General features: G+C 39.4%; 2 protein-coding genes across 3 annotated transcripts; one reads left to right on the top strand and one right to left on the bottom strand.

The window, feature by feature from the left end:
- The first annotated feature begins 1,664 nt into the window (after positions 1-1,664).
- LOC111783619 (Pseudouridine synthase family protein) lies at positions 1,665-6,751 on the top strand. Of its 2 annotated transcripts, none has more exons than XM_023664533.2 (7): positions 1,665-1,968; positions 2,058-2,093; positions 3,660-3,772; positions 3,870-4,018; positions 4,112-4,256; positions 4,390-4,821; positions 5,982-6,751. In XM_023664533.2, exons 1-7 carry the CDS (start codon positions 1,710-1,712, stop codon positions 6,381-6,383), a joined length of 1,536 nt encoding a protein of 511 aa, XP_023520301.2. In that variant the 5' UTR covers positions 1,665-1,709; the 3' UTR covers positions 6,384-6,751. The 2 variants fall into 2 exon arrangements, with proteins under 2 accessions (XP_023520301.2, XP_086976482.1); XM_087120356.1 differs by lacking the exon at positions 1,665-1,968 and adding an exon at positions 3,177-3,329 and having other exon boundaries at positions 2,079-2,093.
- Positions 6,752-9,529: 2,778 nt separating this feature from the next.
- LOC111782710 (protein NUCLEAR FUSION DEFECTIVE 4) lies at positions 9,530-11,498 on the bottom strand. The gene is made up of 2 exons (XM_023663505.2): positions 10,133-11,498; positions 9,530-10,056 (listed from the first exon to the last, which is right to left on the bottom strand). The coding sequence occupies exons 1-2, from the start codon at positions 11,245-11,247 to the stop codon at positions 9,606-9,608; spliced, it is 1,566 nt and encodes a 521-aa protein (XP_023519273.2). The 5' UTR covers positions 11,248-11,498; the 3' UTR covers positions 9,530-9,605.
- Between the last annotated feature and the right edge of the window lie 3,127 nt (positions 11,499-14,625).

The raw sequence follows: 14,625 nt of genomic DNA, 5'->3' as shown, positions 1-14,625 counted from the left end.
GGGCCTCCACTGTGGGCCGGCCAATTTGGGCTTCCACTGATGGCCGATTGGGGCTTCCATTGTGGGCCGATTGGGCCTTCCACTATGAGCCCAATTGGTGTTTCACTGTGGGCCGATTTGGGCTTTCATCGTGGGCCGATTTAAACTCGGCCTCTCGGGTGGGCCGATTTATGCTGGGCCTCCACTGTGGGCCGGCAGATTTGGGCTTCCACTGAGGCCGGCCGATTTGGGCTTCCACTATGGGCCCAATTAATGTACCTTTGTGGGCCGATTTGGGCTTCCACTGTTGGCCGATTTGAACTGGGCCTCCACTGTGGGCCGATTTTAACTGGGGCTCCATTGTGGGCCGATTTAAACTGGGCCTCCACTGTGGGCAAGCCAATTTGGGCTTCTACTATGGGCCAATTTTGGTTGGGCCTCCCATGTGTGCCGATTTGGGCCTCCACTGTGGGCCTGCCAATTTGGGCTTCCACTGAGGGCCGATTTCGGCTTCCATTATGGGCGATTTAAACTGGGCCTCCCCGGTGGGCCGATTTATGCTGGGCCTCCACTGTGGGCCGGCCGATTTCGGCTTCCACTGCGGGCCGATTTGGGCTTCCATTGTGGGCCGATTCGGCCTTCCACTATGAGCCCAATTGGTATTCCACTTTAGGCCGATTTGAACTGGGCCTCCCCTGTGGGCCGATTTAGGCTGGGCCTCCAATGTGGGCCGATTTGGGTGACCACTGTGGGCCGCCCGATTTGGGCTTCCACTGTGGGCCGGCCTATTCGGCTTTCCCCGTGGGCTGGTTTGGGCTTCCACTATGGGCCGATTTGGGCCTCAAATGTGGGCCGGCCTATTTGGACTTCCTCTGTGTGCCGATTTGGGTTCCCACTGTGGTCCGATTTGGGCTCCCACTGTTGGTTGCCGAATTTGGGCTCCACTATCGGCCGATTTGGGCTTCCAGTCTGGGCTCATTTGGGCTCCCACTATGCGCCATTTCGGCTTCCACTGTGGGCCGAATTGGGCTTCCACTGTGGGCCGAATTGGGCTTCCACTGTGGGCCGGCTGATTCGGCCTTCCATGAAGGGCCCAATTGGTGTTCCACTGTGGGCCGATTTGGGCTTTTACTGTGGGGCGATTTGGGCTTCTATTGTGGGCCGATTTAGGCTCAAACTATGATTCCATTTGGGCTCCGACTATGGGTCGTTTGGGCTTCCACTGTGGGCCGATTTTGGCTCCCACTAATGGCGCATTTGGGCTTCCATTATGGCCCAATTTGAACTTCCACTATGGGCCTATTTGGGCTTCCACTATGGGTCACTTTGGGCGTCAACTATGGGCCAATTTGGGCTTTACTCGTGGGCCAATTTGGGCTTCCGTTATGGGTCACTTTGGGCTTCCACTATGGGCCGGCCGGTTTGGGCTTCAACTATGGGCCAATTTGGGCTTCCATTATGGGCTAATTTGGGGTTCAACTATAAGCCTGATTGGGCTTCAATTGGGCGAATTTGTGCTTCCTTTATGGGTCACTTTGGGCTTTCACTATGGGCCTTTATGGGCTTCCACTATGGAGCCGATTTGGGCTTTGTAACTTTTAATAGGATCTGGTGTGTTTCTGTATTGGGCTTCATAGGCATCGCGATCCACCAAAAGTAGTAGTCGTTCAAGGTAAAACAAGGCGGCTAAGATACTGTGCCAACTCCACACAGCGCGAAGATTGGATGCCATGGCAGTCTCTTCTCTGCGATTCCCGCTTTCCCCATGGGCAACCAAAACTTCATTTCTATGCTTCCGTTTTCCCTACCCTAATTTCGTTTCGTGGACCTCTGGTCTGAGACCTAGACTGCTGTTCTGTTCCTCATCTTCTACTGCTTCCACCGATGCTCTTTCCACTCAGTGCGCCCCAGACCAGCTCCGGAAATGGGAAGCTTTTCGGAAGAAGAAGGTCGTTATGCGGATCGGCTATGTTGGGACTGATTATAGAGGTCTCATTTGATATTACTCTCTGGTTCTCTTGACGACCCTTTTGTGAATCCTTGACCAGTTCATTAATGCTTGAGTTTAAAAAATGCAGGGCTGCAAATGCAACGCGAGCAATCATCACATCCAAGTGAGCTTTTTTCATCATTTCTTTTTACATCATTTACATAATGTCATGAAAATTACTGTCGGGGATTGGCAATGACATCCGCCGGATATTCTGTTGCTGTCCTTGATTTGCATACCTTCGTACTGAATGTGATGGTGGTTGCTCAATTACTTACTTAGCCAAGTGTAAAGTACAACAACTATTTACAACAATTTAGTTCACAGTGACTAACAGAAACAGTTGAAATTCACTGACCAATTGTGATATGAACCAAGACATCGATCATGCAATATAAACTTCAAGAAAGATGTGAAGAAAATGTTATTCAAATTATCACAAGATGTTGCAATTCATACATATTAAAGAAGAATCAAGCTTCATTTATTCTTAGATTGTTACAAATTTTGAGTGGATGATAATTTAGAGTTACGGTATTTCACTGATGTACTTAAAGACTTTTTATTTACTCTAAGGTTACATTTACATGGCTAATTATGACCATAAAGTATACATAGTGTTCATAAGATATGAAAGTTACAACTCTTGGAATGCCTCATAGAAGGTTATGGGTTTTCATTTTGAGGCTATATAAAGCCATGTATGTTATCTTTGTAAGGGAGATTTGGAAAATGCAGTAGAAACAGCATTTTTAGGGCTAAGTTTCTTTGCAATTCTATTAAGTTTAGATTGCATTCAAGCTTCACATGATCGACCTTTCTTGTGGAGTGACTCGAATCTCAATCAAGTGTTCTTGCCTTGAGATATCTAATCAACAAGGTAATCTGAATTTTATGTTCCCTTGGAGTGATTCCTTATCATTGGGGCTAAGTGTTCTTACCTTTCCTAAGCCAAGGGCTAATTTTCTTTACAATTCTATGTAGTTTAGGTTGCATTTTAGAATCATTCAAGCGTGATCCGAATCTCAAACAAGTGTTCTTACCTTGAGATATTCGATCAATAAGGTAATTCGAATCTTACTTCCCTTGTGGTGATTCCTTATCATTTTGTATCAAAAGCCTTATCAAATTAACTATTGATAGCTAATTAAATAGTCAATTTCTCTACTCTAAAGCCATGAATATCATTTTCTTAAGTGTTCTAAAGGTGATGGATGTTTGAAAGACCCATTGATAAAGCATTCATGGTTCAAGCTATCTATTGCAACTAGCGCTCGAAACCTTGGAACTTATTATCAGACGTTCCTATGAATTACTGACAGATTGGATTCCATGTATTTCAGACAATGTAATCTAAGAGGCAAGTTTTCAAGGGGAACTTTGTAACATGCTTGCTGTTACATGATTTGGGAGAACTAGAGATGCGTGGCAGAATAGTTACTGCTAAAAGAGTACATAAAAAGGACATGTATCAGCAACACTAATGCAATTAAACTTTATGGGATCTGTCGTAGACTTCCATTTATTTTATTGGATAAGCATTTCTTTGTCTTTCAATGTTTCTTTTACCATTAAACAATGTTAAGTGCCCATGTTGGTTATGATAATAAGAAATTAACCTCGTACAGTTCAAAGTAGCGAGCTAATGCATGGATGGAATGTCCTAAAGCATTACAGTTTTAATGTGTAGCAATTGAACAAGAATTGGAAGCTGCAATATATAAAGCTGGTGGAATTCGTGAAAGTAACTATGGAAATCTGAACAAAATCTCATGGGCAAGGAGTAGTCGAACTGATAAAGGAGTAAATATCTTGAATATCTTTGTTGCATCTCATTTTATGACTTTTATAATCTTATTGGTTGTTTTGATTTGTTTTTTCGTTCTCTTTCATTTTCAAGGTTCATTCCTTGGCTACAACAATAACCTTAAAAATGGAAATCCCTGATAGTGCATGGATGGGCGACCCTCGTGGTATTTTGCTTGCTAATTACATCAACTTTTATCTTCCTGAAAATATCAAGGTTTTTGGCATTGTACCTTCACAGAGGTAAGTGCTCAATAAGTTTCAGCATTAGCATGATGCGGTTTTATGTTTTTACTACAAAGTGGTAACTTTACATCATTTTTTTCACTTGTCAAGGAGCTTTGATCCAAGAAGGGAGTGTGATGTTCGGAAGTATACTTATCTCCTCCCTGCTAAGCTTATTGGAATTGAAAGTAAGCTCACAACTACTGAAATTGATTATCACATCTCAGAATTTAAGGATATATTAAATTCCTTTCAGGTAGGTTTTTATCTCCTTCATTTAATTACATAAAGATCAGTTTGTACCTCCCTTTATTTGATAGTCTAGTGCTGTTATTTGGAAGACAATTGTATGGCGTTGAAGAACATAGGTGGATTCTTTTTGCGTACAGGGGGAGCACCCTTTTCATAACTATACAATACGTTCCAAGTATAGAACAAGGATTCGAGCCAACCAATCTCCAGGATATGTCCACAAGTCAGGAGATGGGGTATCTTCTAGTGATTTGTCGAACTCTGAGTTTGAGGAAAGTGATGGAGAAAACGATATTTTTGTCGGAGGAATCAAGGAACCAAATCAACATTCTCCAAGCTTAAGTGGTAGTTATGAGAATACATTTGAAGTATGCAGTAAACTTGGAAATGGATCAGAGCTTCCACAGGGTGTTCGTGCAAGATGGCTTCATGAGCCAGATGAGAAAGATCGTATAGGCGCCTCGCACTTCAGAAAAATCCTATACTGTTCTTGTGGGAAGCTGGAAACATCTCTTGGATATGATTTCGTTGAGATCTCCATCTGGGGAGAATCTTTCATGTTGCATCAAGTTAGTCTTTCTCTAACTTTGTTTTCTTTGGTGCATAATTTGTTCTTATTTCCGTTGTCCATGTCTACTTCATTTATTCTTATTTCCATTGGCAGCTCTATCGCTTAGATTTGGGTCGTTTTCCGTTCTAACACCTCTTGTAGCTTAGGTCATGATTCTGGTCACGTGGGAGCCCTTCATTTACTCCCCAAGGTTCATAACTCATAGGATCATCTTACACCATTAGACATGTCTGGTTTAATTTTTTTGCACTTGACCCATTCCTATTCGAAATCAATTCACATGAAATTAAATTCTAAGATGATAGGAACCAGTTAATAATTTGATGGTCCCTGAGCATTGATGGACAGTAGATATGAGTTTATGGGTTCAAGCTTTATGAGCTTGACCTGTTCAATATCTACCATCATAACCTTCATTTACTCCCTGAGGTTTATAATTCATAGGAATAGCTTACAAGACATGTCTAGGTTAACTTTTCTGCACTTGACTATTGCTGTTCAAAACTAATTCTTATTATCTGGATAGAAGGTGGAAATAGGATTTCTATCCAGACAAGAGAAAGTAGAATTTGTTTGAAAAGCTTTTGCTTCTCTGTTAATAACAGAGATTAAACCATGTTAGGAATCACGACTCTGTACAATGATATGATATCGTCCACTTTGAGTATAAGCTCTCATCGCTTTGCTTTGGACGTCTCCATATGGTCTCATACCTATAGAGATATATTTCTTACTAATAAACCCATGATCATTCCCTGAATTAGCCAATGTGGGACTCCCTCCCAACAATCCTCAACAAACCATTCCGTTGAGGTCAAAGCCTCAGGAAAAACTCAGAATCTTATGAACAAATGGTATGGAGAGGCACTCACATGAGCCATGAAGTTATCTACTCTTATCTTGAGGTGGAGGTTCGAACCCACATTTCCACGTTTATCGTACTCGAAAGTGGTAAGAAATGGAAGGCATTATTGCAGGTTTAGGACTTGGAAGGAGATATGGGAAGTGGCAAGGTGGCGTCCTTTTTATACTTTTCGAGTCGTTATATGATACTTTAAGGATGAAGTTGGCTCCATCAGAAATTAGTATTTGGTAGTTAATGTTGTACTTTTAAATCAAAGGGCTATTCTCATGCTGCTTTTATTACAACCTGGGCAGATTCGAAAGATGGTAGGCACAGCCATTGCCGTGAAGCGGAAACTGCTCCCAAGAGATATCATAGCATTGTCACTGACCAAGTTCTCTAGAATAGTTATGCCCATTGCTCCAGCTGAAGTCTTAGTCCTAAGAGGGAACAGGTTTTCCAACAGAAAACGACCAGGAGCTCCAAAGAGGCCCGACTTGCTCACATTAAACGAATCCCACGACATTGTCAAGTCAGTGAATGAATTCTACAGATCGGCGATATTACCCGAGGTAACTAACTTTCTAGACATAGAAAGACCCCCATGGAAAGAATGGGTGGAGAAATTGGACAAGTACACAAGCATTCCCAATGAACAATTGGAGGAAGTTAGGAATGCTTGGAAGGCATGGACAGGAAAAGGTAGATTGTCTTGATGTGTTGTTTGTGTGCCTCTCTTTTGTTGGAAGTAGGCAAAAACTTAAGAGTATTGAAGAGGATGGGAGGCAGTTGAGTTATTGATGGTACAAGTTATGGGAATTGAGCATTGAATGGATGTGGTCTGCGGCCACCCACCAGCCGCGGGGGGGCGTTTAATAGCTCAGCATCAACTGCAGACAACCCACTCCCGCACTCGGCACTCGGCATTCGGCATTCAGCATTCAGCACCATAAGGGAGTGTGCCCGCATTCAATGTAAACGGCTTAAAAGGCGTAATATATAGGTGAGCCTTTGACAAGGCTGTACTGACGTTGATTTAACTTAATTTTTAGATTTTTATTTCAGGTTTTGGACTTTTATTTCATTTGAGTTCTTAAATCTTTGAAATATTGTTAATAAATGATTATGTATACATAAATAAATTAATAGCATTGCTTTTGGCTTCCTCGATCATTCCCTAAATTAGTCAATGTAAGACTCTATCCTAACAATCCTCCTTTCGAACAAAGTATACTATAAGCCTCTCTTGAGACGTATGGAGCTCTCGAACAGCCTCCCCTTAATTAAGGCTCTCCTCCTTTTTTTGGAGCCTTTGAACAAAATACACTATTTGTTCGACACTTCAGTCACTTTTGACTACACCTTTAAGGCTCACAATTCTTTGTTTGATCTTTGAGGATTTTATTGTCATGGTAAGTTTAGTGCATGGCTCTGATACCGATTGTTAGGAATCATGAATCTCCACATATCTCCACAATGGTATAATATTGTGTACCTTGAGTATAAGCCCTTATGGCTTTGCTTTGGACTTCTCCACAAGACCTCATCCCAATAAAGATACTATTTATTGCTTAAATTCATGATCATTCCTTAAATTAGCCAAGGGAGACTCCATCCCTACAATCCAACTTAAGTTTAGAAACTTTTTCCGACCACAAATTTGAACATGTTTTGTGTTATTTGAACATGTTTGACGACACGGGTAAGGCAGAGACGTGGCAAGGTGGGTGCTGCGTCAGCATGAGGTTATGTTTACATGAGCCCAAAACGGCGTCGTCCCAATGAAATCTTAAGCAGATGGCTGTCGTAAATGCAAAGGATGGCCCACGTAAGTTTATTGATGCGGGCCGCATTTGACTTCCATTCCCCGGAGCGGAAGCACTTAAATTACAAATTTATTTCCAATATCAACCTTTAAAATAGATTGTGGTTAATAAATATTTTATTTTTAGAAATTGCATAATAAGTCCCTGAAAATGTCTAATATTAAGTTGAATATGTTCTGTATTTATTTGTTAGTCCCACAAATGGTAGTGTAGGATAGGACAGTTTGGAGATGTAATAAAATAGAATTAAAGAAATGAGGTCATGTTTAGGTAAACATTAAATAAATGTATAAAAATTAGTGATGGAGCTTTGGACAACCATTTGTGCTTTAATTTCTCACTCTTTCTCAAATATAAAACGTCTTCATCGTTAATTCTTTTCCTAATTTACTTCAACTTTCAAACCACCCCCTACCTTCGTAAACTAAAAAATATTTGAACTCCTCTGTTTTTATGTAAATTACAAGTTAGGATTTTTTACTCTCACCACATATATTCATTTTATGTGCAGGTTAGTGGAGACTCGCTAGAGAGAGGATTGAGGCCGGGAACGAGATTATATTATTTGTCTCTGTCTTTGCTCCAAATATATTTTCTAACACACATTACTTTTTAAAGAATTATAAATACAATTTTTTTTTTAAGAATTATAAATACTTTTTTCTTTTAAAGAATTATAAATACTATTTTTGTTTTTATTTTTGTTTTAAGAATTATAAATACTATTTTTTTAAAAAAAATTATAAATACTATTTTTTTTTTTTTTTTTAAGGATTATAAAAGAAAAAAAAAATAAGACTATTATAAGTAGGATCCCCACAAAAATAAATGAAAATTTTTTAATAGGTGGCAATTTTGCAGGGATGAAAAATGAAATAGGTGGCGGGGATGGAGACTAGGAGGCTGTTTAAGATTGTTGGGGGTGAGTACCACATTGCTAATAGGAGAATATTAAGATAGGAGGCTGTTTAAGATTGTTGGGGATGAGTACCACATTGCTAATAGGAGAATGTTAAGATTGGTGGGAGTGAATAACACACCACATTGCTAATAGGAGAATGTTAAGATTGTTGGGAGTGAATAAGACATTGCTAATTTAGGCAATGTTATGATTGTTGGGAGTGAATAACACATTGCTAATTTAGGCATAGGTGGCTGGGATGAAGACTAGTAGACTGTTAAGGTTAAGATTGTTGGGAGAAGATTGTTGGGAGGGAGTACCGGAGAAGATTGTTGGGAGTGAGTACCATATTGCTAGTTGGGAGTGAGTACCACATTGCTAGTTGGGAGTGAGTACCGGGAGAAGATTGTTGGGAGTGAGTACCACATTGCTAGTTGGGAGTGAGTACCACATTGCTAGTTGGGAGTGAGTACTACAAGAAGATTGTTGGGAGTGAGTACCACATTGCTAGTTGGGAGTGAGCCACATTGCTAGTTGGGAGTGAGTACCACATTGCTTGGCATATGTGGCTGGGATGAAGACGAGTAGATTGTTAAGATTGTTGAGCGGGAGTGAGCCCCACATTGAGCCCCACATTGCTATTCACATTGCTATTGTTGAGCCGTTGGGAGTGAGCCCCATATTGCTAATTTAAGGAATGATCATGGGTTTGTTAAGATTGTTGGGAGTGAGTAATTTAGGGAATGATCATGGGTTTGTTAAGATTGTTGAGTGAGTCCCACATTGCTAATTTAGGGAATGATCATGGGTTTTATAAGTAAAGGAGTATCGAGATTAGGGATGTCCAAAGCAAAGCCAAAGCCACGATAGCTGCAAAGCCAAAGCCACGATAGCTTATACTCAAAGTGAACAACTCAACGTATATGGTCACTAAATCCATAAATTTTAAAAAATATAGAATACAAAATTAAAATTAAAATTTAAAAAAAGCCATCTATTTTTTTTGAAATTTTTCTTAGAATTTAAATGGTTTTCAAAATTTGATTTAAAGAAGAAGAAGAAATTGAGTCAATTTCATTTCTTTCAAAATAGACTATCTATGGAACCCGAAACTACAAAGTAGTATAACGACCAAATATATTAGCGTGTCAAACTAAGAGAACTTGAAAGAGTCAAGTGGTATAATACAAAAAAAGATGTATAGCCTTGTTCTACGTAGAGCCGTGTGCCATCTGCGACTTCGTTGTAGAGTAGAAGCTTCTAGTTCGAGCAAACAAAAGCAGAGCCAGCAGAGTCCCAAATGAACACAAGCAACCCCATATCATAAAAGTGGTTCTGTAGCACTCAACTCCGATGCATTTCCCGGCGCCACCCGTCGCTTGCTTCCGGTAAAGATAAGCCGCCATGTACCCAAAAAGAAACGACCCAAAAGGTATATTCGCAACCACCACGTTGTGGTTTATTGAAAAATTATTGGCCCCAAATAGCTCGCTGGTTGTGGACACGGAAATCGAAGTAATTGCGCCCGTACACACTGCAATTACGGCGGTGCTCACGCACAGAATCAGATCCGTCGGCCCTGAAAGAAGGAAGAAGAACCCCCCGCACATTGCCCCCATCAATCCCACCATCCAACCCGGCTTCGATTTCATCATCTTCCTCCTGCGCCATTTATAAAACCACCCAAATTTCATCATACATATTACATACCCCACCCACAAGAACACATTGATTTTACCTCGACAAAAAATGGTCAAGAAGCGACGGCATTAGGCGCCCAAAGAACCCGAACGAAGACGACAGCGACACCAACGACGACACACTCTCGCTTCCCCGCGACTCCGCTATTTGCCCCAAATTGTTTAAAAACGCCAATCCCAAAGTTGCACCAAAAAAGTAAACACCAACATACAACCAAAAGTTCACTCTTGTCAGCATTTCCCTCGCTCCGATCTCCTCCATTGCGTCATCGCCGCCGTCTCTGTTCAATTTCGCCTCATTTTCCGGTCGGATTCTCGTATCTTCTTCCATTGTAGAGTGATAAACCCTTCTCTCTTTTCCTTCTCTTACTGACTTCTTCACACTCTCTACCACCGGAACCACCACCGGAAGCAGCAGGAACACCAAAATCCCGACCAGCCCACTCAATGGCGACAACATTCTGGAAATCGACCCAACGCTTGTAACCACCGCAAAAACGCCAGTGGCTATGGTTATCACAAAAATTACAAAAAACCCAACTTCCAAATTTCCTTTCTCTTCCACCAATTCGACAATTCTAGCCATTGGACACACCAAAACACAAACACCCAACGGAAAAACAGAGTTGGACAGAAGAAATGTCTCGGCTGTTTTGTCAGAGCGTTTCGTGAATATTAACCCGACAATATCCGTATAGATCTTGGCGCTTAATCCTTGGTAACTGGTTGATATCCCCACCGCCACTTGGCGATTTGAGGGAAAATTTCTAATGGCGACGATGTAACAGACGGTGTTGATCCAGCAGATGCTGTTTCCGGCGAGGACAGTGAGGAAGAAGATGAGGCAATAAGAAGGGGAGTGGAATTGGTTGGTGATGAAGAGGTACTGGACGCCGTAGCCGACAAGGCCAAGACAAGAGCCGATGATGAGAAGGGACCAAAGGGGTAAATAGTTAGCAGCGAGGCCAGAGACGCAGGCGAAGAGCTTGCCGGCGTCGGAGGCGAATGCGAGGTTGTTGAGTTGGAATTGGGAGATGGAAAGGTGGTGCTTGAGTTGGGAAGAGTAAGAGGGGAAGTTGAAATTGGTGCCGTTGATGGACTGAAGCCATATGATTCCGAGGAGGCTGAGCCATTGGAAGACAGAGGAAGGCATAGGGTGTGTAGTTGTAGTCAGACACAAGGGAGGTAATTAATTTGGATGATTTGGTTGAGGAATGAATGTTATTTATGGTAATGAGAATCGGTGGTGGTGTGGTCATTAAAATGTGGTGCATTACAGACCACCATCTTGACACAGTCATGGACTGATTTGCATGGGTGTCCCAACCCTTATTAAATCTCCCTCCCTCGAGGGGTTAATGGATGTTTTCATCCTACACACTCATGGAGTGGTTTACATTCTTTCTAAGTGTGCCCAAATCCAACCTATAATATTTGGATAATATATTATAATAATTAGTTTATGTTAGAATTTGATTTTAGATATTTTTTAATATTTTATGTTAGGGTCTCAAATATTTTATGTTAGGATTTCATTGACCGTATTAGTTAGTTTATATTTTTACGTTAAGATTTGATTAACTGTATTAGTTAGTTTATATTTTCCTCCTATTTTTAGGTATAAATTGGTAGCTGTGTAAACAGAACCCAAGAGTTGCAGAATAACAAGTTATTCATTACCAAGAATAGAATAACGATTTAGAATAATGAAACAATCGTATGGATACGATCTTCATTGTGCATCTTGATCAATTCTTCATTCTCAACATAACTGGAAAGGAAAAGTACAAATAGGACAATATTAGTACAAATAAAACAATATTTCGGGACAATATTTGCTAACAGTTAACTTTGGTAGTTACAAATGATATAAAAGCTAGACGTTGCTCTTTATACCAAACTCGAAAGAAAAAGTCCAAAACGACAATATTTGCTAGCAGTGGACTTGGGCCGTTACACGAATGTGGAATGGGAGTATATGATCATCACTCGTAGTTTCTCTACATGGTGGCTACCTCTTTCAATCTTTTATCTTCATAAAATTATTTATTTATTTTTTTCAAGATGGGTGGAGGATGATTTCATGTTTCTCTAATTTTAAATTTTTAAATTAATGTTGATTATAATAATACTTCTTTAACAAAAACTTGAAGTTAGACCTAGATAATTTTAAATATAATGATTATAATATATCATAATAAACAAAATAATATTTCACGGTTAAATAAATATACCTAATTGTATAATTTTTTAGAATATTTATAATTGAATTTTAAAAGAATTTAAATCACTTTAATGATATAAAATTTTGGAGAAATAAGAGTTGAGTTGGTGGAAGGAAAAGAATATGGGCTACGATCCTCACCTTTATTTACTTCCCTACCACTTCATTAATTAACATACTTCAAATCAATACTATCAGCTATATAAGCTAAACAAAGTGGGTGGAAACCTTTTCGGGCCGTTTCAAAGCCTTCAGAGGTAATCCGAAAAGGACAATATTTACTAGCGGTGTAAGAACGTTGACCCCGAAAAATTAAATTCACAAATAAACATTCCTAACGTTTTTATTAAATCTTGATTGGAAATATAGATTCAAATCTTCTTCTCCGAATTCATTTTGACATCAATCAAACTTAGTACCAACTTAAACATGAGAGTACAAGTAGTCAAGCATAATACTCGAATGATCAGAGCTTAGCTCACCTCGAAATTTATGTCGGTTAATAGGTCACGTAGTACAAAATCGTGCATCAACATTAATCATAAAATATTGTGGCTTTGGTAACTAAAATGTGGTGCAATATAAGCCATTTACATTCAACATTAATGGGTGATTTACATCCCACAGTATGACGCTTAATTATTGCTCAATTAATAAAAATATCACTAATTTCACATTTATTTCAAAAATATTTTTAAATTTTTATTAATATTCTTAATTTCTTAATAAAAGTATAAAAAATAATCAATTTCAAATTCATTCGAATTTTTTTGTTATTATTATTATTATTGTTTTTTTATGAATATTTTTTAAATATAGTACTAAGGATGTTGTCTATATATTAATTATAATGGTAATTTAAATATGTATTAATAGAAGTTTTGAAACTAAAAGGGTATTTTTAAATTTTTCTTTTTGTAAAAATTTAATATAAACGATATTGAAACTTTTAAAAATTCATATGATGTGAAAGTTAGCATTTTTGTGAAACCGGTTGGAAAATGATAGCAAACTCGAAGTATATAAGGTGTAAAACAAAGTGTGTGGGAAAAGGAGATAAGCAAATGAAAGAAAAAGGGTGATTTGAATTGAGCGTGGAAATTGTGAGGCTGTTTTAGAGTGGAGCCTTAAATACTCAACAAATGATACCCAAAAACAGAACACAACCATAACCCCACGTCTCTTTAAATATATATACACATAATTTCTACTAAAATCGACGTCACTTGGATCAAGAATCAAGTTTTGTCAAAATCAACATCATGGGCCACTGAACTGTATCAAATATTATCACGTAAAGATAGGTTATGTGAATCTTTAGAACTCCGGGACATAATTGTACCAGTTTTTTCAAAGTTGATAGTGCACCTTGATTGACTCATCAAAGTGACACCTGAGCTAAGCGAGACGTAATAAATAAAGATATAAAGATCATAAGCTTATGTAAACATATTTACATAAAATGTCAAAGCCGTACAAGAACAATACTCGTTCCAATAATAATCGAGTCACGGAGAAGCTTTATTTTTTCTGTTTTGATTTTTGCATGATCACAAGGGGGTGAACGCCTTGCACTGCGTGCAGTGGGGCAAGTGCCTGATTGAAGTCGCTCGCCCCGGCTGGTTACAAGGCGAGAAAGGCCTCAGGTCGCCTCGCCTCTCACCATAGGCGAGCGCTTGGGTCACCTCATCGACAGAAAGTTGACAACTGCACCGCAGCAACATATTGGTATTATGAATTCTGCTATGCCTAAAAAACTAAATTTTATATGCTATGCCTAAATAACAACATATTGGTATTATGAATTCGGTTTCTAAAAAATAAAATAAAATCGAGTAGAAAACTAATGCAAATATGTTGTTCCGAAAAGATATCCAACTCACTACGCACATGGAGATAAATCACGGTCCCTTGTTTTATCCATTGTTCTTGTGAGATTCCACATCGGTTGGAGAGAAAAACGAAACATTTTTTTTATAAAGATGTGGAAACTTCTCCATAGCAGGCGCATTTCAAAAACCTGGGGAAAAATCCAAAACAATATTTGCCGGCGGTGGGCTTGAACGGTTACAAATGGTATCAGGGCCAGACACCGAGCAATGTGTCAGTGAAGACATTGAGCCACAAAAGGGGGTGGACACCGGGCTGGCCCCGAAGGGGGTGAATTGTGAGATCTCACATCGGTTGAAGAGGGAAACAAAATATTCTTTATAAGAGTGTGGAAACCTCTCCCTAGCAAACACGTTTTAAAAAACTAGAAGAGAAGTCTGAAAAGAAAAGTTCAAATCAAAACATTCTTTATAAGAG

Source organism: Cucurbita pepo, chromosome 20, assembly GCF_057944985.1.
Source record: "Cucurbita pepo subsp. pepo isolate OVF chromosome 20, ASM5794498v1, whole genome shotgun sequence".
NCBI classification, from domain to species: Eukaryota; Viridiplantae; Streptophyta; class Magnoliopsida; order Cucurbitales; family Cucurbitaceae; genus Cucurbita; species Cucurbita pepo.
The sequence above is the reverse complement of the archived record's forward strand: the minus strand, read 5'-3'. Positions and strand labels throughout refer to the sequence as shown.